Below are 22,056 nucleotides of genomic sequence, written 5' to 3'. Positions count from 1 at the left end.
GAAATTCAATGAAGTTCACTGCCCTTCTTCAAAGTAATTGAAGCTTGAAGAAGAATTTGTATGAAGATTCTTAAAATTAAACAAAGTTCCCTTAACTTCAACGAAGTTTCCCAAACTTGAATAAGGTTCCCAATTTTTGCTATTGTCCAAATTTTAGAATGAACATCTACAAAGTTCCCGAAGTTTTAATAAGTTTAATTAAGTTTAAAAAATCGCTAAACTTCCATAAAATTTGCTAAATTTCAACAATATTTGATGAAGTTTTACAAAACTCCCTGATCTCCCCGAATGTTTACAACATCATGCTAATTTCTATTAAATTCATTGAGCTTCTACTAAGTTTGCTAAGCTTCAACAGAGTTAGCTGAACATCTATAAAATGTGCTGCACTTCTAGAAAGTTTCCAGAACTTCTTATAAAATCAATAAATATTAACGAAGTACTGAAAAGTTCTACGATGTTTCCTGAAGCTCTATGAAGTTCCTTGAAATTCTACAACATTTTTTTTGTTTTTAAGAAGTTCTCCGAGTTTCTGCAAAGTTTTCTGAAGTCAAATGATGTTCTCTTTACTTTTACGAATTCCACTTGACTTCTAAGAAGGTCCCTGAACTTCTGGGAAGACTCAGTTTTATTCATCTGAAATATTGAAAACCTTCCTCATCGATCTCGTTGAAGATTTATTCTAAATACAAATAGCATCCCTGGGCTGAATATTTCCCCGTTCGTGTCAGGGAAAACAGATATAAGAGCGAGAATTTGTTTCTCTTTTACGCTACCCTTATGGAATGTGATGAGGGCATCGTAAAAGTGTAAGAGCCACGCAATACTGAGAGTTCGTCATCTAATCAAAAATCCCGAGTACGACACTGAATTTGCAGCTTACGAGCTTACTGAAGAGAAGGTTTGGCTGATTTCATGATAGAGGGAATAACCATACAGCATTTCAGTGATTTAATCCACATCCAGTTTCAGCCTCGCGTTATCGTATCGCTTTACGCATACGGCTGCAGGGGGGCACATATCGGTCCAATTGAAACATAAAACATACTAACGATCTTCAATCAGCTGTGAAATATGGACACTCTCACAGTCATAACTTATCAGATCACAACAGTCCCTGTCATCGCTGTGAAGGGGCCTAAACCTATGGGATACATTTTACCTTGGGAAATCATGAAATATGATGCAAGATATTTCAATTGTCATGTAGCTTATGCCGTCTGTCTCGTGAAGCACAGACTTTTCGTTCTTCTGCTTTATTTATTAACTCTAGCCCGGTACCACCACAAGCTACCGGGCACGTTTTATAGTGCCACACGAAATAGGTACCATCAAAGATAATATCCTACTCCTACTCCCACACTGGCGTTCGCTCAGGACGAATGGAAATAATCCTCTTTTGATTTCAATCTCTTTCCATGGTATCACCCGTTCCGGTTTGAAAAATGCTTTCCCGCTTTGCCATCTACCCCGCGGTACCAAAAAAAAACACCCACGCAGTCAACGCAGGCTCTCAGTGAGTTGCAATGCAAACACCGGACCCGGGGGGAAACGGCCAAGGACCCACCGCTGCGGCTAATAACAACTACAACAGTACCACGTCGTCGTCAACTTTGCCGCCGAAACCGCCGCCACCTCAGCAGACGCCACCATCCGGATCATGGGGATCGCTGAAGGCCAGCATCCTGCGATGGCGCGGTTCGAGACGCCTGGTGCTCGTCATCGTTGCCATTGCGCTGCTGCTCGACAATATGCTGCTGACCGTCATTGGTAAGTACCTTTTTGTTATTAACCTTTACATTGCTCACTTGTGTTCAGCAGTTTACTGAACCCTTGAAAACTTCTTCACAACAATGTCGTCCAGTTCCATTATTTAATCATAATTCATAAAACGTTCGCTTACTCAAAGTTTCCTGCAATCCATTTCCGACACGCCGGAAGTGAGTGCAACAAGTTGCACCGAGCCACAAAGTACGCGACAATGACGAATTTCCTCTTTATGTCGCTTTTCATCCGTAATTCTCATGCAGAACATGCCTTCCATTTCCCACTCTCTGCTACTGCTAGCAATCCACAGTTGGTCGGTCCTTTGATATTCCTTTTCTTCTGCACAATGCAGTAATGGAATCCAACACCCCGGCGGCGCTCCCTCCATGTCCACATCATCTCCCCATTGCTAGAATCGTTCAGGATTATAATCCTCTTCTCGTCCTTGAGCTCCGGGAGTTCACAGCGACGTTTTATATATGGCAAAAGAAGTTGTCAAGTCCCGCTGAAGAACCATACGGACACCACAGTTTATTGGTATGTGTGCGGATTCCCACTCGGCACCCTCCAATTTCACACATTCACACACTACTGACATGACGTCGTTCTTCTATGCTTAAAATATAAACTTGGCTCGCGGAATCAAAGCTGCATTTGGATAAAAAGAACCTCCCGAGGACACACGCCCGAAGGAAAAAGGGGACATAAAATATAGTCAAAGCGTGATCCAACTGTTGAATGACTTCTACTCCTACTCAACACGATGAAGTAGATGCTATTCGTATGCTTCCCTGTACTAATGCAGTATCTACATATAGGGGTTTAGAGCCGTCCGTGCTCGGAGCACATAGCTAGTGTCGGGCGACATTCAACAGTTTGTTGCCGATGATGATGCAGACCGATATGCAGTACCTTCCTTCTGCAAGTGATATTAGCATCATTTAGCAACTCAGTTATTGCGCATTTTGCACCAAAGTAGACTCCCGCGCTAAAAATAATCCTTCTTAATTTATTTAGCTCATACTACACACTTAGAAAAACCTAATTTTACACGTGACGGAATCCATCTTTGAAATAAAAGATCAGATGTAAACAAATATTTCATGTAAAATTAAATGCTCCGAGACTGTAAAGTTCGTTACTCTACGAAAAGGAAGTTTGATTGAGTTGAATTTCGCGTCTGTTATGACTCAATTTTATGTCAGAGCACCTAAATTTACATGATTTTTTATAAGTGTGTATGTTAAGAAAAGTTATGACGTGTACTAAGAGCATTATAAATTTGAAGTTGTTTGTCGTGGCCCGTTGTTGACTGAATGATAAGGTTACGTTGGCACGTATGTTGACAGTATAATCAACAATCAATACGAAACTAACGATTTTAAATTGGCTCACCACTTTAGTAGCCTATTGGTCCCAAGCAAACGATTAACGTACCCTATTCTAGTTGAAATTCTATTACTACACTATGTTTGTTTTGATTCGCTATGAAAGTTTGACAGATAACATCAGGGGTGTGTGGATTCATGCAGAACATGCAGGAGTGAGTGAAATAGCTTGGGACTGCTTGGGACCGTTGTTCTGGTACTGAGTGAGCCAAAAATAATAATGATTTTCTTCGGGACCTCTATGTTACCTCTATGGTATAATTTCGTTTGCAGGTCCATTATGTGTTGATATTTAATTAAAAACGCAATTGAGCGCTGCTAATTGGGCCCAGATAACGGACATCTAGCACATAACATCATTATTATTAAAAAAAACAAAGAATGTAATTATTAATGTAACAAAACGATCTACATCTCATTAACGACAATAAATAAATAAATATGAGGAACTTGAGCCTCAAAAATTGAAACTTATCTTCGGGATTTGAAATGTTATACATAAACGATATGTTATACACCCTATGTAGCCCTTATGAACAAAGGTATGTAATAAGACTGTGAATTCCTGAAATTTTATAAGTCACATGGAAGGTTCTGGTTAATGCTAATGCTTTGGTCATTTACAAGGACGCCCGACACATTGCAAGACATGTTTGCAGTAAAACGAACCGGTTGAAACTAACGATTTTAAATTAGCTCACTACTTGACTAGCCTATTGGTCCCATGTAAATCTGAAAGCGTACCCCATTCTAGTCGAAATTCTAGTACTACACTATGTTTGTTTTGATTCGCTATGAAAGTTTGACAGATAAATTGTGGATTTTCCTATGTTTCGAGGGGTGAATCGATTAGCTTGGGACCGAAGATAGTACCAGAGCTGAGCCAAAAAGTTAAACACGTTTCTTCGGGACCTTCTGGTCTTAGAGTTACCTGTAGTTGCATGCAGTTCAAAGTTCCACATATGTTATGTGCATCTATTCTATTACAAGATGAAAAGGAAATTTATTTATCAGTGTTTTTTTTAGGATTAATCAGCGATTCTGTATTACACTTTCTATTTCGCCCGTACTTTTGATCAGGTGAAAGCTATTTGGTTTGCCTTCATGAATGAATTAAAGAGCTCAATTATTTGATTTATCAGATTAATGGACCCTTGTGGTTTCATATAGTTTTCAAAAATGTGCAAATTTTGTCACTTTTTTTCTTGATTTGTTTTCCGTCGATCTTGTTTTCCGTGCTGAGCACCAATGCTACCGACGCCAGGGAGGCCGCTCCCACACCTGGACCCTACCTATCGACCCATCAACGCATGAACCGGGGACCAACGGCTTTACTTCCCTTCCGAAAAAGGCGTGATCAGAGATATTATGCCTCAGAACAACCCGACAGCGCCGACTGGGATTGAACCCAGGCCTGCTGGGGTGAGAGGTAAGCACGGTTACAACTACACCACCGGCGCCGCTTAATTTTGTCACTTTGTGACTCATTTGATAACGCCTATCACTTTTTTGGAGTAATTCATAAAACAATGCATATTGGATGATGTTGACATAACTCGCCAATAGTTAAAATGGTATTGCTCATTTTGCAATAAAATACACTCTTGCGCTAAAAAACCCAACAAACTGCTACAATAGAGTATTATCGGAGGGAAAAGAACTTTGAAAAACTGTTAATTTTTAATTTTTATACACACTTGGAAAATTTGATGTAAATTTAGGTGTTCTGAGACAGACATATATGAGCGTCAATTTTGACACAAAATTGAGCGAAATTCAGCTCAATCAAACGTACTTTCGAACTTTTCAGTCTGGGAGCACTTAATTTTATATGACATGTTTGTTTACGTCTCATCCTTTATGTCAAAGATGGATTCCGTCACGTGTAATATTAGGTATTTCTAAGTGTGTAGTTACTTAATAGTGAACATTAATTGTGGAATGCTTCTTATATTATTAACTTCACAATTAGAAAAAAAAACATGTAAATTTAGGTGCTCTGAGAGTGACATATACGAGCGCCAATTTAGACATAAATTTGAGTAATAACAGACGCGAAATATACCTCAATCAAACGTACACACTTAGAAATAACTAATTTTACACGTGACGGAATCCATCTTTGACATAAAAGATGAGATGTAATCAAACATGTCATGTAATATTAAGTGCTCCGAGACTGAAAAGTCGTTCTTGATCCAGATGGCAATGCACACTACAAAAAAGACATGTAAATTTCAGTGCCCTGAGACCGACACATGCAAGCGGCTCTTTTGACATGAGAATCAGTTGAAAAGGACGAGAAAATCAATTCAATCAAACGCACTTTTCGTCGAGTTGCATATGTTTCAGTTTCATGACACTTAATTTTACATGCCATGTTTGTTTACGTTCCATGATTTACTCAAAGCTGAATTACGTCTCGTGTAAAAATAATAATTTCTAAGTGGTTTTGTTGTATATCATGCGATTGGCAGGATTCAAAAACTCAGGTAACGTATCTTCCCGAGCAGGAGAAAATAACTAATGAATACCTAATTCTGACCTGATACCAAAATTTGGTATTGACCAGCATGACATATAAGAGGTAAAATACCAAAGAATAATACAAAAAAAAACATGCAAAATACTTTGTAATTAACAAAAATTGATAATTGGATACCAAAAGAATACCTGTGTGGTATTGTTTAGGTATTGTATTATCATAATTTGGCATAGGAATGGTATTGTGGGAACATTTTTTGGTATTATTTTCTGGTATTTTACCTCTTATGTCAGGCTCATCCATACCAATTTAAGGTATCGAGATATTCGTTCCTGCTCGGGTTGGGTTTGATTTTTTTTATTTTTAGATTCATAGATCTCAATCATATCAATATCCTCGTCTAGATCAACATGTGAATTAGACGAATCAGTCAATTGTAAACAATGGCTTTAAACGCAAACTTTCTCGAGAATCTAAACACACCCACGCAAACTTACAATGCTAGCTGAATGAGGAAGTATCCCAATTAACAATTTGGGTTTTATGCTGGTTCTGTAGACCATGATTTAGACTTGTAGAATGCTTTAAAACCGCGATAAAACTTGCAATGTTACTTGGGATGCTCTATCATATGCTATCAAGATTACATGGGTGACTTTGCATTTGATGTCATACTTTGCGTTTGGCTCTTCTGATTGTTTCTAGATTTTAAATAACTTACACGAGCATTCACCTGCTGTCAACTTGGTATTCTTTGAAGCGCTTCCGTAGTTATTAATTGAAAGCTTTCTATGCCAACCAATGCATGAATTTGTATATTTTGTAACAAGCACAATGATACACACTTAGAAAAATTCATGTAAATTTAGGTGCTCTGAGACTGACATATACGAACGTCAATTTTGACATAAAATTGAGTCATAATAGACGCGAAATTCAGTGTTCACTCGGCTGTCGACAAAAGCAGGCCACTCTCGATGTGTGCTACGCGATCGTCTGTTTTCTCGGCAGCAACCATTGTGTGGTCCTCCTCATTGTTCTTCATCAGCAGTTCTTTCGGTCGATGCGTCGTCGACTTAGGAAAGCAACCGTTTCGTGATGAGTGTGTGAGTGCTGACCACGTTTTGCGTCCATTGCTGCAATGGACGCGCTCTGACCCTCGTTGGCGTACAACAATTTGCCATACAATGAAACTACTAGAAGCGGCTCCAGTTCTGATCGAGGAGGCTTTTTGGAAAGCGGAAGATAAAGTGTTTATTGTGTTGTACCTTTTGACTATAGTTTTAAGATGTATTGTATAGTGACCAAGAATCCTCGGCTCTGTAAAGTTAATTCGGTTGAGCCTTATCAAATAAATTAATAAACAAAAAAAAAAAAAAGACGCGAAATTCAGCTCAATCAAACGTACTTTCGAACTTTTCAGTCTCGCAGCACTTAATTTTACATGACATGTGTGTTTACGTCTCATCCTTTATGTCAAAGATGGATTCCGTCACGTGTAAAATTAGTTATTTCTTAGTGTGTAACGAAATTTCATGGTTTTTCACTTTGCTTTGAACTGAGGCTTTAGACTCGTGCACATCTGTGCCTGCGTCTAAAGGTTAAATAAGTAGTATATCTAGCGTTCGGAATCATAAAGACCTACATACACACTTAGAAAAAATCATGTAAATTTAGGTGCTCTGAGACTGACATATACGAGCGTCAATTGTGACATAAAATTGAGTCATAACAGACGTAAAATGCAATTCAATCAAACGTACTTTTGATCTTTTCAGTCTCGGAGCACTTAATTTTACATGACATGTTTGTTTACGTCTCATTCTTTATGTCAAAAATGTATTCCGTCACGTGTAAGATTAGGTATTTCTAAGTGTGTAGTTCTTAAAAAAATAACATGTAAATTTACGTTAAATCTAGCGGACATAAAATTAACGCGCCCTTAGCTTAATTTTACACGTGTTCATAAATTTACATGCTACTTTTTTCGAGTCATGTAAAATTACAAACAATCATCGCGTAATTTTCAACGATCGTGTAATTTTACTCCTTTTAGTTAAGATTGTGAATTTGGTTGATTTTTTTTTCTTGCTTGGGTAGTCATGATGATCTGCATTAGTTAGGATTAAATTTTATTACCAGACCTGTTTTTAAGATCATCTTGGCTGACTTTGGAATTAATCCAAGCCAATATCACTCAAAATTAGGAGATCTGAAGGATGTGCGTAGTTCCTGAAATAAATTCGGTGATCGGAATGATTCTCTATAATCTGATACGTTAGCGTTAGCGTTAGCGTTGTTATGATATACTTCGTAGATTGGATACTAGCGACACTCACGTCTCTTCTGAAATTCTCAGTTAGACTACTTTCAGGAATAATGCTGGGGAGTAAACATTGGTTCCAATCTAAACAAGAGTAACAGAAGCATGACTGTCGCTATTCCCGGCCACGCCCATCTTTACCATAACTAGGGATAGGGAAGGAAATGTTGATGTAGTACTTACTTAACGAGAGGCCACCGACTTATCGACACCCTCATAAGTGCTACGGAGTTGGAGGGTTGGGTAGGGTATTCGGTTAGGATTCACCTCAAGTTGGCGATGCAACCAAAAGTATGTATTGTTTATTAGTTGTTTATTTAATCTATCGATAGCCGGCTATCGAAAGAACATATTCATTTTGTTTAGTGATCATGAATTTTAAGAGTCATGACGGAGAGCTTGGGATTAAGCCCATGATTTTCTGCTCAGTAAGCAAAAACGATCCTTCCAGGGTCATCGAGCATCTCAGAACCATAACGCTTCGCGACAATACAGGACTACGTTTTCGCTTGATATGCAAATAGTTTCCAAGGTTAATGTTCAATATCAAATATACAAATGATGGTGGCGATTTATTGTGCTGTGGAAGAACTTGAAATTAAATCCATGATTTTCTGCTCAGTAAGCAAAATCGATCCCTCCAGGGTCATCAAGCATCTCATAATCCACAGCGCTTTGCGTCAAAGTCCGAATATATGGATGAACTATCTATTATTGAATAACTATTATTTACGATAATTACATGAAAGAAATAAAATATAAACTACAAACAAAACGTGACTACTAAAATCTCAAAAAGATATTCTCACAAATATATTTCATGCAACCAGGAATCTCAAAACCATTAGACCCTATAATGATACTCTGCACATGTTAGACACAAGAATAGGCCAAAAAGCAAGCGTCCGACTCACAAAACCTGCCAAATCCACTTGCAGTCACAATCAATGGTTCTACGAATCGCGAGCGCTCACGAATCATAAAACCGCTGACTGCGACACTCTGAAAGCGAAATTGACAGGCTCTATGCGTCAAACACCCACCCTCCAATCTCCTCCCGCATCCAACAACACAAATCTCCACTACAACACCTAACGAATAAAACTCCGAAAATCACTTTTTCTGCCTATCTTTCTATTAGGCCTGCGGACATGCGTTAGCTTCGAAACTTCTAACCAAACTGGGAAAATTTTCAGATCACAAAAAAAAAACTTTTAAACGTAATTACAAAATAATCAATATTTAATTTTACGCAAAAACGAGCACTTTTGTATCGTATGCTAAAAATAAAGTATTAATATAATTAAATGCAAAATTTACTAGAAAATCATTACTTAATTGGTGAGAAGTTTCTAATAAGCCCTCCCAGTTCCTCGGTATACAGAACAAATCTGATACTATAATCAGAATTGCTCAGTCTGCATGAAGCAGCCGATTTCATCAAGGAAGTTCTATTAACAACCAAGAATTAATCGTTTGAGGTATACTGAAGCATTAAGAAGGTGATATGTGTCACTATAGGAAATCATCATCGTTGCAAATATAAAGAAATTAAACATACCCTAGTAGCACGCTTGTCACAAATCAATTGTAGAAACTTATATACGACTTATTTCAGTCATAAACAAGTTGCTGTAACTTATTGTGATGAAAGTGTGCTACTCGGGTAACCCTTTGCTTCAGTACCGTCAACCTCCATGTCCATGGGGAGGGAACATCTCTATAATCTGATACGTTCTTAGAAGTACTGTAATACAACTCTAAACTCCGAACACGGTGCCTCCGGTAAAATGTGTAACGGCAAATTGGTAATTGATACCGAATAAATCTTTAAAGTATGTAGCTTAAAATGGCGGTAATAGTTTTGAAATTTGTCAATAAATGGCTGAGCTTGCCGTAACACATTGCTAGTTTGCCGTTACACATTTTACCCGAGGCAAATAACAAATCTACATGTTTTTTTCGCAGAATTTATCAAGACTTTGACGGAATTTGATATCATTTGGTCACCTTTCTCGAAAACCATTCTTGCCATTTGCCCTCGGAAGAAGGACTCCATATGTAGCCACAGTCTATTGATATCATCTCAGCCTATCTATAGATCCCACACAACCACACAAATAAATGTCAGTAACATACAAATGCACAACAGCAGACAGAACAAGTGCAACAGGCGTCGACAAAAGGTCACGCGAAAGTGAAGAGCTATTCAAACTAGAGCAATTCTACTCCCAAAGGAAGTGACAATCATCTGAACCGAGGAGCAGAGTTTAAGACCTCCCATTTCTCGAACAATTTCCATTTATTTCTTTGCATCAATTGACTCTGGCTGGTTAGAATCTACAAGTGATAAAGAGAGCTAAATATACTGGTGAAATGGAAAGCGAACGACAATTGTGAGGGGGGAGGAAAGCCTCAAGAATGAAAATCTTTTGCTTCTTAGAGAAACAATTTGGCCCGCTCTCGGTCCCTTAATCTTTCGCCCCACAAATTTCACCGAGGAAGAAACGTGATGATTCTGTTTGAGTAATTCTGGCTATGCTTCGAGGAACCTCTGCTGAGAAGCGACAGAGTGCCTACCCCACCTATGGACCGGTTGCGTCAATTTTTGATGTCATTTTACTTAGCAGGGCAATTTTACAGCATCGCTTTTCCACACGAAGGAAGAAATGGAAAGATAAAAAAAAAATGCCATGATAAACTAATGTCCTTTCCCCCAGTGGCTTTTATCGAAGCGCAGCGAAGGACATTATTTGCATTATGCTTTCAGGATTTGTGTCTCAATCAGAGCGGCGCAATTTGTGCATCCATTTCATCAAGATGGCAGGCGATTTTTCCATCTTTCCCTCGGAAGTGAGACTACAGAGACGTACCGTTGTTTGTGGATGGAGTTTAAGCCGGTATTATATTTTTCTGGATTCCTTGATACCTGTATTTTAGTAATAAAGATAGTGTATGCGGTCACTATTCGTACTACCAAAGGTCAAGTACTTCTCTGTACATTTTTGTTTTTGTGTCATACGAAGGTAATGGTTGCTTACAAACAGTGTCATCATGTATTAGGTATAGTGATATGAACTTTTTACCATAATTAATACATCAAACCTCCAATCAAATAGGGTAGAGTGCTACTTCATCGTAATCGCCCATTTCCGTTCTATCGATCACAAAAGATCAATTATTTCACCGTGCAAAAATCAATAATACGATGCGTTAGTTCATTAGCCACAACATAAATCCTGTTAGAGCGCATTGTATGAATATTTACGCTCATTGTTCTCAAAACAAAAAAAAGCGCTCCTAGCGAATCCACTTTTTCTTCGTTTATCCGTAGGACGAAGAAAATATAATTGCGTTTCAATGCGTTGAACGGAATTGAAACTCTTAGAACAAATTAAGAATCAAGAAGCAGTATTTGATTTTAAACAATATCTCAACAATTTGTGACTCTTTATCAAATCGAATGGTACCTATGAAAAGGTGAATAAATTATCACACATATTGAACGTTTCCCCCCGCAAGTGACATTCGCACCTTCACTGCCTTTCCATTAACATAATGGAAAGTTAATTGCTCCGGGTTATGCATCAGGGCATAATGCATACTTGCTTTAGATTTGAGTTTGATGAAAATCAACTTCTCGTCAGCAATCCAATAGGGGAATTTACGTATTCTCGGCAACCTAAGCAGCGACTTTCTTTCTATAGCTTTTTTTCTCTAAGGAACGCACACATATGCATTATTGGTTTGTTTACAATCTTTTGCTGCCAGCTGCTCTAACAATTTCAGTCGAAAGAATTGTCAAAAACTGTTTTGAAACGCTTTTACAAAGCTTCAATCTTCTCTAGTGAGAGCGAGTATTGTCGTCAACCAGTTTTTCTTCGGCAACCGTTCCATTTGAACTGCATGTAAATCTGCTGTTCTATTATCGACAACTCGATATCTGCTACAATTTGTAGTGCGTGTGTTTCATTTCATGAAAACCTTGCTAGATTGCTTTTTCTCAGTGGTAAAAATATAGTCAAATTGAAGCTGAAAGCATAAAGAATCGTTTGCATGCATTCAGCGAAGTGTTTTCGTAAGAAAATCCAGTGAAAATAGTGTTTCAATTTGGGTTGCCGAAAATAGTCTGGCATGCCGAAGCCGTCATTTTCCCTATGTGGCGTTATTTTTACATGTCACTTAATTTATGTTAGTCATTACTAATGACTCATTAGGGTTGACTGTACAAAACAAAAAGAAAAAAAAATATCGACAGAATTTGCGTCCAGTGATTTTACGAAATTTGCAATCTCGCCCATGGCAGGCTTCGCACTTCCATTTTGATAGGCAAAACACAAAGTTTGCTTAATTTCGACAGTCCACAGCTGAAAACAAACTATCTTTCTTGCTTCTCAGATGACTTCTAGTTAACATTCAAGAAACTCCTGGCGGACTGATGGGGGCATGTACAAATTATTTGGAGGCGTGTGCGGTGATGCATTTGTTTTGTTTTAGAATATAGCCTTCTTTGGCATTCGGCACTGCTACGAATATGGTTATCTTAAAAATTCCATGCTATTGGACATGTTATGCATATACAGGAAGTTGAGGGATGCATTTATAAAGCATGCAATTCTGGAGGCGATGAGTTCTATCCAGGTTTTATTAATAAAACTATTCTTGACTTCTTAGGACGTAAAGTATTACTGCGAAAGATCACTCCATCCATATAACCCATATCTTCTTCGTCTAGACTTTTATCGCTTCTGTAGCGAGCGTTTTGCCTGGTATTCTATATGCACTTCTACAGTTATTCATTGAAAGCTTTCCTCAACCGAACTAAAAATCGAACCCATCACTTCCGGCTTAGTAATACTATGATTTTACTGACTAGGCTATGAGGCACCTATCCAGGTAACCCATAAGTCCGCTAATTCGGTTTCTGACTATATAACGCTGATATACGGCTAATATAGGGCTTATACAGTACCAGGCATAAGTATATCGCGAGTTTTTTTTCTCTGAAAAAGTTTAAAGAGTTGTAACTTTTCGGATGTCCATGAAATTTTCTGAAATCTTCACTGCTGGTTGGTCAAGTATTCAGTTTTAAGCACAATCGGTTGAATCTATATGAAATTTGAGCATTTTAAGTAATGTGCTTCTTTTTTGAGTATCCAATTTAAAAATTGAATTTTGCTCATTGATAAATCAAGACTCAGTTCTTTCATAAGCTTCAAGTTTTGCTACTATCCATTCATTACTAATAAAAAAAATTAACAGTTTTTTTGCCGTTTAAAAAATAATGGTCATGGTTATGTACTTTTTTTCCGACCTGGGTTCAGGGTGCCTTCCATTCATTTTGACTAAAAAAATGTTTTATGAAATTATGGAATAATAAGATAATATGATGATATTTTGTATGTGTAAGTAATAAGAAAAGATTGATAAGTTTGTGTTTGACACATCAAACCTGCAAATTTAGCTTTGAAAGAGTCACAATGAGCGTTTTTCTGATCACCTCTTCGCGAAGAGTGAAGAGCGAAGAGTGGGTGAGATAAATTACAAAATCGCTTATCGCGACTCTCATGTAGCAAAATTGGCAGGTATTATGTGTCAAATACAAACTTTACAATTTTTTTTTTTTTTTTTTTTTTTTTTTTTTTTTTTTTTTTTTTAACTCTTTATTTGTTCCAAATTCAAAATAAATTACATTTCATTTTAACCTAGGTGCTCCAGTTACTGCAGTAACGTACCAGCCTTAATTGTTATGATATATATCTAAGTGTTTTAACATTGTTCATGTCTTGGCAATTATGGTATTTTAAACAGATTTTTTTAACCTGCATGTCAGTATAACAATTGATATCTTAAAACTAAAAACTAAAACTAAATCTTATCTAAGTATAAAGGGAATTAATCGTTGCAATTGAGGATTGCAACGATTTTTGCCTGAAATTATTAATTATTTTGTTGGACATTTGTGCTAAAGTCTCAACATTCGAAATTCTATGTACTTCGGTAGTACTGTACCAGGGAGGCAACTTCAAAATCATCTTCAGAATTTTGTTCTGAATCCTTTGAAGTGCTTTTTTCCTGGTAGTGCAACAACTAGACCATATTGGCACAGCGTAAAGCATGGCCGGTCTAAAAACTTGTTTAAATATTAGAAGTTTATTCGTCAGGCAAAGTTTGGATTTCCTGTTTATAAGAGGATACAAACATTTTATATATTTGTTACATTTGGCTTGAATGCCCTCAATGTGATCTTTAAAAGTTAATTTTTGGTCAAGTATTAATCCAAGATATTTCACTTGGTTTGACCAGGAAATTGGAACTCCGTTCATAGTGACTATGTGACTACTACTAGGTTTCAAAAACGAAGCTCTAGGCTTATGTGGAAATATTATAAGTTGAGTTTTGGAAGCGTTGGGAGAAATCTTCCATTTTTGTAAATAAGAAGAGAAAATATCTAAACTTTTCTGCAGTCTGCTGCAAATAACACGAAGACTTCTTCCTTTAGCGGAAATGCCTGTGTCATCAGCGAACAAAGATTTGTGGCAACCCTGAGGCAAATCAGGGAGGTCCGAAGTGAAAATGTTATACAATATAGGCCCAAGAATGCTACCCTGAGGAACTCCTGCCCTAACAGGTAGTCGATTAGATTTGGAATTTTGATAATTTACTTGAAGAGTTCTGTCAGTTAAATAATTTTGAACTAATTTCATAATATAAAGTGGAAAATTAAACGTTTTCAATTTAGCAATCAAACCTTCATGCCAAACACTGTCGAATGCTTTTTCTATGTCTAGAAGAGCAACTCCAGTTGAGTGGCCTTCAGATTTGTTTGAACGAATTAAATTGTTAACTCTTAAGAGTTGATGAGTAGTTGAATGCCCATGGCGAAATCCAAACTGCTCATCTGCAAAAATTGAGTTCGTATTGATGTGAAGCATCATTCTATTCAAAATTATCTTTTCAAAAAGTTTACTTATTGAAGAAAGCAAACTTATTGGACGGTAGCTAGAAGCTTCAGCTGGATTTTTATCCGGCTTCAAAATTGGAACAACTTTTGCATTTTTCCATTTATCAGGAAAGTATGCCAAATGGAAACATCTGTTAAATAATTTTACCAAGAAAGACAAGGTACTCTCTGGGAGTTTTTTGATGAGGATATAGAAAATTCCATCATCACCTGGAGCTTTCATATTTTGAAATTTTTTAGTTATAGACCTTACTTCGTCCAAATCAGTCCCCCAGGAATCATCAAAAATATTTTCCCGAGAGAAAATATTCCGAAAATCCCGAGCAACCTGATTCTCAATAGGACTAGTAAGACCCAAACTGAAATTATGGGAACTCTCGAATTGCTTAGCAAGTTTCTGAGCTTTTTCCAAATTTGTGATCAAAATTTTACCACCTTCTTTAAGCGCTGGAATAGGCTTTTGAGGTTTTTTCAAAATTTTTGTGAGTTTCCAAAAGGGTTTGGAACTCGGGTCTAATTTAGAAATATTATTTTCAAAAGTTTTGTTCCTCAGGGCAGAGAATCGCTTTTTAATTTGTTTTTGCAAATCCCGCCAGATAACTTTCATGGCAGGATCGCGTGTTCTTTGATATTGTCTCCTACGGACATTTTTAAGACGGATCAAGAGCTGAAGATCATCGTCTATTATAATTGAATCGAATTTAACCTCGCATTTTGGTACTGAGGCAGCTCTTGCTTCAACTATAGAAGTAGTCAGAGATTCAAGAGCATAATTAATTTCATCTTTGGTTTGCAAAGGAATGTTTGGATCGAAGTTATATTCCATAAATGTTCGATATTGCTCCCAATCAGCTCTATGGTAATTGAAAGTAGAGCTGTTGGGATTACAAATTATTTCTTGGGATATTTCAAAAGTTACTGGAAGGTGATCAGAACCGAAGTCAGCATGGGTAACCAATTGGCTACAAAGTTGACATGAATCAGTTAAGACCAAATCAATAGTGGAGGGATTTCTTATAGAAGAAAAGCATGTTGGGCTGTTTGGATATTGAATAGTGTAATAACCTGCAGAACAATCATCAAACAGAATATTACCATTGGAATTGCTTTGAGCATTATTCCATGAGCGGTGTTTTGCATTAAAATCACCAATAATGAAGAATTTAGACCTATGACGGGTAAGTTTCTGAAGGTCACCCTTGAGAAAATTCTTTTGCTGGCCTACGCATTGGAATGGCAAATAGGCAGCTATAAACGTAAGTTGTCCAAATTTTGTTTCAACAGAAACTCCCAAAGTTTCAAAAACTTTGGTTTCAAATGAAGAAAGAATTTTATGTTTGATTCGTCTATGAACCATGATGGCAACGCCACCACAGGGTCCATCAAGACGATCATTTCTATAAATCAAGTAGTTTGCGTCCTTCTTAACCTTATGGGCAGGTTTAAGGAACGTTTCAGTTATAACGGCAATATGCACGTTATGAACTCTTAAAAAGTTAAATAGCTCGTCTTCATTATCTTTAAGAGATCGAGCATTCCAATTTACAATATTTAATGCTTTAAAATCCATTACTGAATTTTAAAGTCATGACAATATTATTTGCAAATTTTACTCCAGTTTGAATAGCATCAAACATGGAGTTAGATTTAAGCATATCAGAAATCATGTCAATTAATGAATTCTGTAAAAATTCCATTTTGGGGGCAGTAATGCTTCCTAAGTCAAAATTGTCAAAATTTCCGTTAGAACGTTGGTTAGTATTTTGATTTCTACCCGCTGCAATAGCAGCATAGGTAGCTCCATTAACTCGCTGAACATTGTTAGCAGCGAGGGGAGTAGGTACAGATGAAACATTTGAAGCAGGGGAGATATTTGTACCTACGGGTACGAATGTAGAATTTGTTCCTCGCTGACCGTTGTTAACAGCAGAGGAATTTGTACCTGGTCGGAAACGTGGAGCGTTTCCTACCTGACGGTTAGAACGAGATTGTAGGATCGCTTTGCGAGTCTTACATTCCCAAAAATTGGATTTGTGGTTTTCACCACAATTTGAACATTTAAATTTCTTAGGATCTTCCTTCACAGGACAGTCGTCCTTTGCGTGAGAGGAATCACCACAATTCATGCATTTAGCTGGCATGTAGCAATTTTTAGTTCCGTGACCCCATCCCTGGCACTTACGGCACTGGGTGAGGTTTTGGAAATTTCCTCCAGTCTTCCTGAAGTGTTCCCACTTCACTCGGACATGGAGCATAAGGCTAGCTTTTTCTAAGGCCTTAAGGTTGTTTAGTTCACTAGACTTGAAGTGAACTAAATAAAAATCATTAGAAATCCCGTTGCGCGAATCGCCAGGACGGGATTTCATTTTCATTTTGATTACTTGGAGTGGCACAACTCCAAGTAATTTTGCCAGTTCATCTTTGATCTGATCCAGGGATTCACCACTGGGCAGTCCTTTCATGACAACCTTGAACACACGTTCAGTTTTGGTGTCGTAAGTAAAAAATTTGTGCTTCTTCTCAGTAAGATACTTGAGAAGACATTTAAATCCGTCCAAGGTTTCAGCCAATACACGGCATTCACCCCGACGTCCAATTTGTAGTGAAAACTTAACTTTCACGAAATTCAAAAGTTCCATGCGAAGAGCATGGAAATCGGTAGTGGTTATCACAATAGGGGGAATCTTTTCCTTCTTGGCATTAAGCCGGGAAAGTTTACTAGAATTTTTCTTGGATGATGGATCATTCTCATCATCCGTGAGTAAATCAAATTGATTACTCAAATTAATTTCTTCAGAAGGGGGGTCAAGAGTTTGCCCCTTTCTTTTGCGTTTAGGCGCCATGGCGGCAGTAAATTTTTATCCAAATCGACTTCCAAGCAGATTACTATAAGAATCTGAAGGATCGAAGAGGAATTTTCCAAATCGATATCCAAGAAGGATTACCTCGGGTAGGGTCCAAACAAGGATCGAAGAGGAATAAGAGTTGGAACAAGGTAGAAAATTTTTACAGGTTGAGCACTGAAAAGTGCTGTTTAAATTTGTTGTAGCTTTAGGTAGTAGTAACACTTCCTTCAGCAAAAAGCAAATAGATCCGCACGGCAAGAGAGCACGATGCGGACTGACTACAAACTTTACAATCTTTTCTTGTTGTTCACACTATCAAATTTTTTTCATAATATCTTATTATTCCATAATTTCTTAAAACATTTTTTGATTCAAAATGAATGGAAGGCACCCTACCTGGGTTTTAACTCTGCGGACAACAGTATTTAACCTCTTTTACCATTAACACATACATTTTTGATTATGGATTGAAATCGCTTATACTGACATTCTATAATGTTGCGGTCTTTGAAAAACTTGTTCGGGTGACCAGGAACTGCCGGATGTTGAACAATAAAGTTGTCACCATTCGGCACTAGTGCGGATGTGAGCCTCCTGTTCAGTATATGAGCTACCCAAGTAACAATTCAAGCTGAATAGTAAGAGCAAAAGCTGATTATTGGTTGATTTAAGGTGTTCAAAGCTGCTTAACATCAGGCTGAATGTATAGTTGATTAGTAGTGTATGAAGCGAATTGTATCCCCATAATCAAACATCAATAAGTCAGCTGATCTAAACATTGAACAAGCCTTATTTAAGCTTAACACTACTCCACTAATCAGCATTGCGTCACACATATTTTGATAGCTTGATTTGTTAAATATCGTCAGTATCTGTGTCACTCGGTGCATCTCCGGCATTTTAGTTCTTCTAAATTCACTGCCTACCTTTCTAATTACAAGAAGTGGCAGAAGTAGAGACAAGGAAGAGGAGATATTTAGGAATAGCTCCAGGTAGATGTGGGCTGCGACGACGTTGGAAGTATTAATATTTGTATTCTTGTGTTTTGTCTGTTATATTGCACTGAAGTTTCAGACCGAATTCGAAAAATATTACTCCAATATGGCACTATAATAGCATCCAAATAACCATCAAAATAAATCACGCACTTGTTTGCTGCACTTGAAATTGAGAGGAATGTTTTACTGTCACCATTTGTTGTTTACAATTCTGCATTGCTGTACTCTTCCGGTTGCTGTTATTCAACTTAAATTTGACGTACTTCAAGTCAATGATCATATTTTTTGCCTCACATATGCTTAAGTCGTCCAGTAGGTATGGTTGACGCCTGTGAATCAGCGACTACCGGTTCGAATCCCGAAATGCAAAGATAACTTTTAGACTTAGGGGAAATGTAATGTCGGCCTAAGTGTCCCTAATTTGGGCACATACATGAATTCAACAATTGACAAAATTTTCAATAGCAACCAAAAATATCCATTAGTACCGTCCCAATGACGCGTTCATCTAGATACAATTGATAAATAGCAGATTTTTAGCGATGGGCCCAATCTTCGATCCATAGGCCAACATTAGAGCCATTTCCCCTATATATAAACAATATAAATATGTAAATCCAATTAGTCAGCAACAAGTTAAAGCAGTTCCATATATATGCATAAGACATGAAGCGGCTGAAAAAGGGTTCGAAAAGACTGCTATTTAATGCCTTGGAAAGCTTATAATGTATATTACTGTTAGGCTTTTGGCTTATTTAAATAAGCAGATTTAGATGTTTAAAAGCTGAACAAAGGTTAACGTGGTCTATGTAAAGCAATTATTCAATATAAAGCTGAATTAAAATCGATTAAACAACACTTATTAAGCATCAAATTGTTACCTGGGTATTGTTCAAAATCCAGATCATTCCTACTTCCTAGGTGTCTTCTGCAAAATCTTTCAGGTGACCAACGCTTTCCAGCTGGGTAACCGATTAGTACAGAGTTCCTCACTACGTGGAACAAGTGATGGCCGTGCTCTAACTAAAAAGTCCTTTCCGTGACAAAGTCGAACCAACAATCCTTTCCCTCCCCGATCACCGTAACCCTGGCTTTCGCCGTTATTGACCTTCAAAGTATTGATTCAACGGATTTGGATAACCCAAGCCCCATGCATATGGTTCTTTTGCTGGATCTGGCCAATCACCAACTACGAAATGTATGGTTGTCATTGCTCATGCTCATGCTCAATGTGGATCCTCATTACAAATTTCACTTAAATTGAATGACGATCTGAATTCGACTTCGCCTGACTTTCAATGGTGGGCGTCGATGAGACTCATCGAGACAGGGAGACAACACAAAACACAAATAGAAGAAAGAAAAATCCCAATAAAATTCAATTCTTGTAGTAGACATTTGAAGAAATACATAAATCGACTGCATATAGTTGAGATCACGTCTCTGATAAAAAAAAAAATAGGGTTGTAGGGTAGGGTAGGCACTCTCTGGTGGCCCTTGTTTGCGTTATGTCCTGGTATCGACAAAAAGTACTGAGCAATTTCTTCAAAATTTCTGAGAAGCCACTAAATCACAGCTACTAAAATATCACACAAATTTTTACTGCTGTTCTTCTTGTAATATTACGACTTTATGGAGCTCAAAAGCTTCTTGAGGTTGACGAACTGATCGAAAATCAGATTATTGTCGCTGCAGATATCTTTATCCTTCAGGAACGGAACAGTTTTCTCAACGTCTTCATACTTAATGGTTGGATTTGGGAAATCAAGCCACTGGAACACCTAAAATCAATCAAATGTTAATCATTGTGAATTATTTAATGCAGTTACGCTCATATTCTCAGATCAGAAAGATATTTAGTCCATTTCTTCAAGTACTGTTTAGTTTCTGTGTAGACTTCCTGAGTAACAGCTTCGAATTCCAGACATGTTCGGTCCTCACCTTTCCTTCTCAGCTTTGACAGTGATCGAAAATCAGATTATTGTCGCTGCAGATATCTTTATCCTTCAGTAACAGAACAGTTTTCTCAACGTCTTCATACTTAATGGTCGGATTTTGGAAATCAAGCCACTGGAGCACCTAGAATCAATCAAATGTTAATCATTGTGAATGATTTAATGCAGTTACGCTCATATTCTCAGATAAGAAAGAGATTCAGTCCACTTCTTCGAGAACTGTTTAGTTGCTGTGTAGACTTCCTGAGTAACAGCTTCGAATTCCAGACATGTTCGGTCCTCACCTTTCCTTCTGAGCTTTGACAGAGTTGATTTTATGCTTAGAGGCAGGAATTTAGCTTCAAATCTCTCCTCAAGAGAATCACTTACTTCATCAATCGTTCGCAATACCTCTGCTGCAGTGTTTCGCTACCTTTCAAGAAACTTAATTTTTGGTGGCTGTTTTTGCCATTAAAAATATGATTTCAACGCCGGAAACATTTGCAAAATTCGATGAACTTCTTGCATTAAACTAAGCCAGCGTGTTTTACTGTGAGGCTGTAGGTTACGATACTCGATTTACACGAAACCTCAGAATTGCTTCAACGCAACTGTTCTCACAGTGTAGATCGAAAAGTAGTTGTAAATTTTCACGACAATCGAGTCCATGTGGTGAACTGCGTTGTGCAGAACGTGAACAGGGTATTCTACACCAATAAGGTTGGAATTGAATGTCTGTTTCAGCAAGTGAAAAATATTCTCCTTTCCTCGTCGGTTAACGCCACCAAAATTCGTATTAGTGTTGTCTCCACTGAAAGGTACTAATTGGCCTTGCAGATTGTGCGTTTTGAACACATAATCAATTGATCGTTCCAGCTTTCTCATTAGCCACTTAATGAAGATCCAAAATCCTCACTTGAATGCCACCTTTCGATGCATTGAAGTACTGCATAAAGAGGGAATAGGGTTAACTACCCCATTTCCGGCCTATTAAGCACAACCCGCACTTAGTCTTTCTTAATCTAGCGCAGTTTAGCACCAAACGGAATGTTATTATTGCTGATGGCTTCCAAATTTATTTACCTTTCCGTACGTACCGTAAGATTTGATAAAGAGAAACCAAACGTTGAGATATTATCAAAAGTCTAACACTGCTTCTTGACGCCAAACTTGGCCTACGGTTTCTAAACTCGGCCTAACGCATTGAAACGCCATCGAAACGCCATTTCACTTCGGCCTATCGGAGGAAGATAAAAATTTATTCGGTCGGAGCGCTTCTTTTGTTTTTGGGAATAATGGGTCCAAACCTTCATTGACTTCGTTCGGTAGCTTATTAATCAAAGAATCGTAC

General features: G+C 37.6%; 1 protein-coding gene across 4 annotated transcripts in view; it reads left to right on the top strand.

Moving 5' to 3' along the window:
- Vmat (Vesicular monoamine transporter) overlaps window positions 1–22,056 on the top strand; it is a 118,375-nt gene that overhangs the window by 51,889 nt on the left and 44,430 nt on the right. For all 4 annotated transcript variants that reach the window (XM_065236589.1, XM_065236587.1, XM_065236586.1 and 1 more), the window contains one exon: window positions 1,501–1,770. In XM_065236589.1, coding sequence (XP_065092661.1) covers window positions 1,527–1,770 — 244 coding nt within the window. In that variant the 5' untranslated portion in view covers window positions 1,501–1,526. The remainder of the gene's footprint in view (window positions 1–1,500; window positions 1,771–22,056) is intronic.

Source organism: Ochlerotatus camptorhynchus, unplaced genomic scaffold (assembly GCF_037179485.1).
Source record: "Ochlerotatus camptorhynchus isolate MF236.1 unplaced genomic scaffold, CSIRO-AGI_Acam_v1.1 ptg000556l, whole genome shotgun sequence".
NCBI classification, from domain to species: Eukaryota; Metazoa; Arthropoda; class Insecta; order Diptera; family Culicidae; genus Ochlerotatus; species Ochlerotatus camptorhynchus.
Note: the sequence above shows the minus strand (reverse complement) of the source record. Positions and strands in the feature narration are given on the sequence as shown.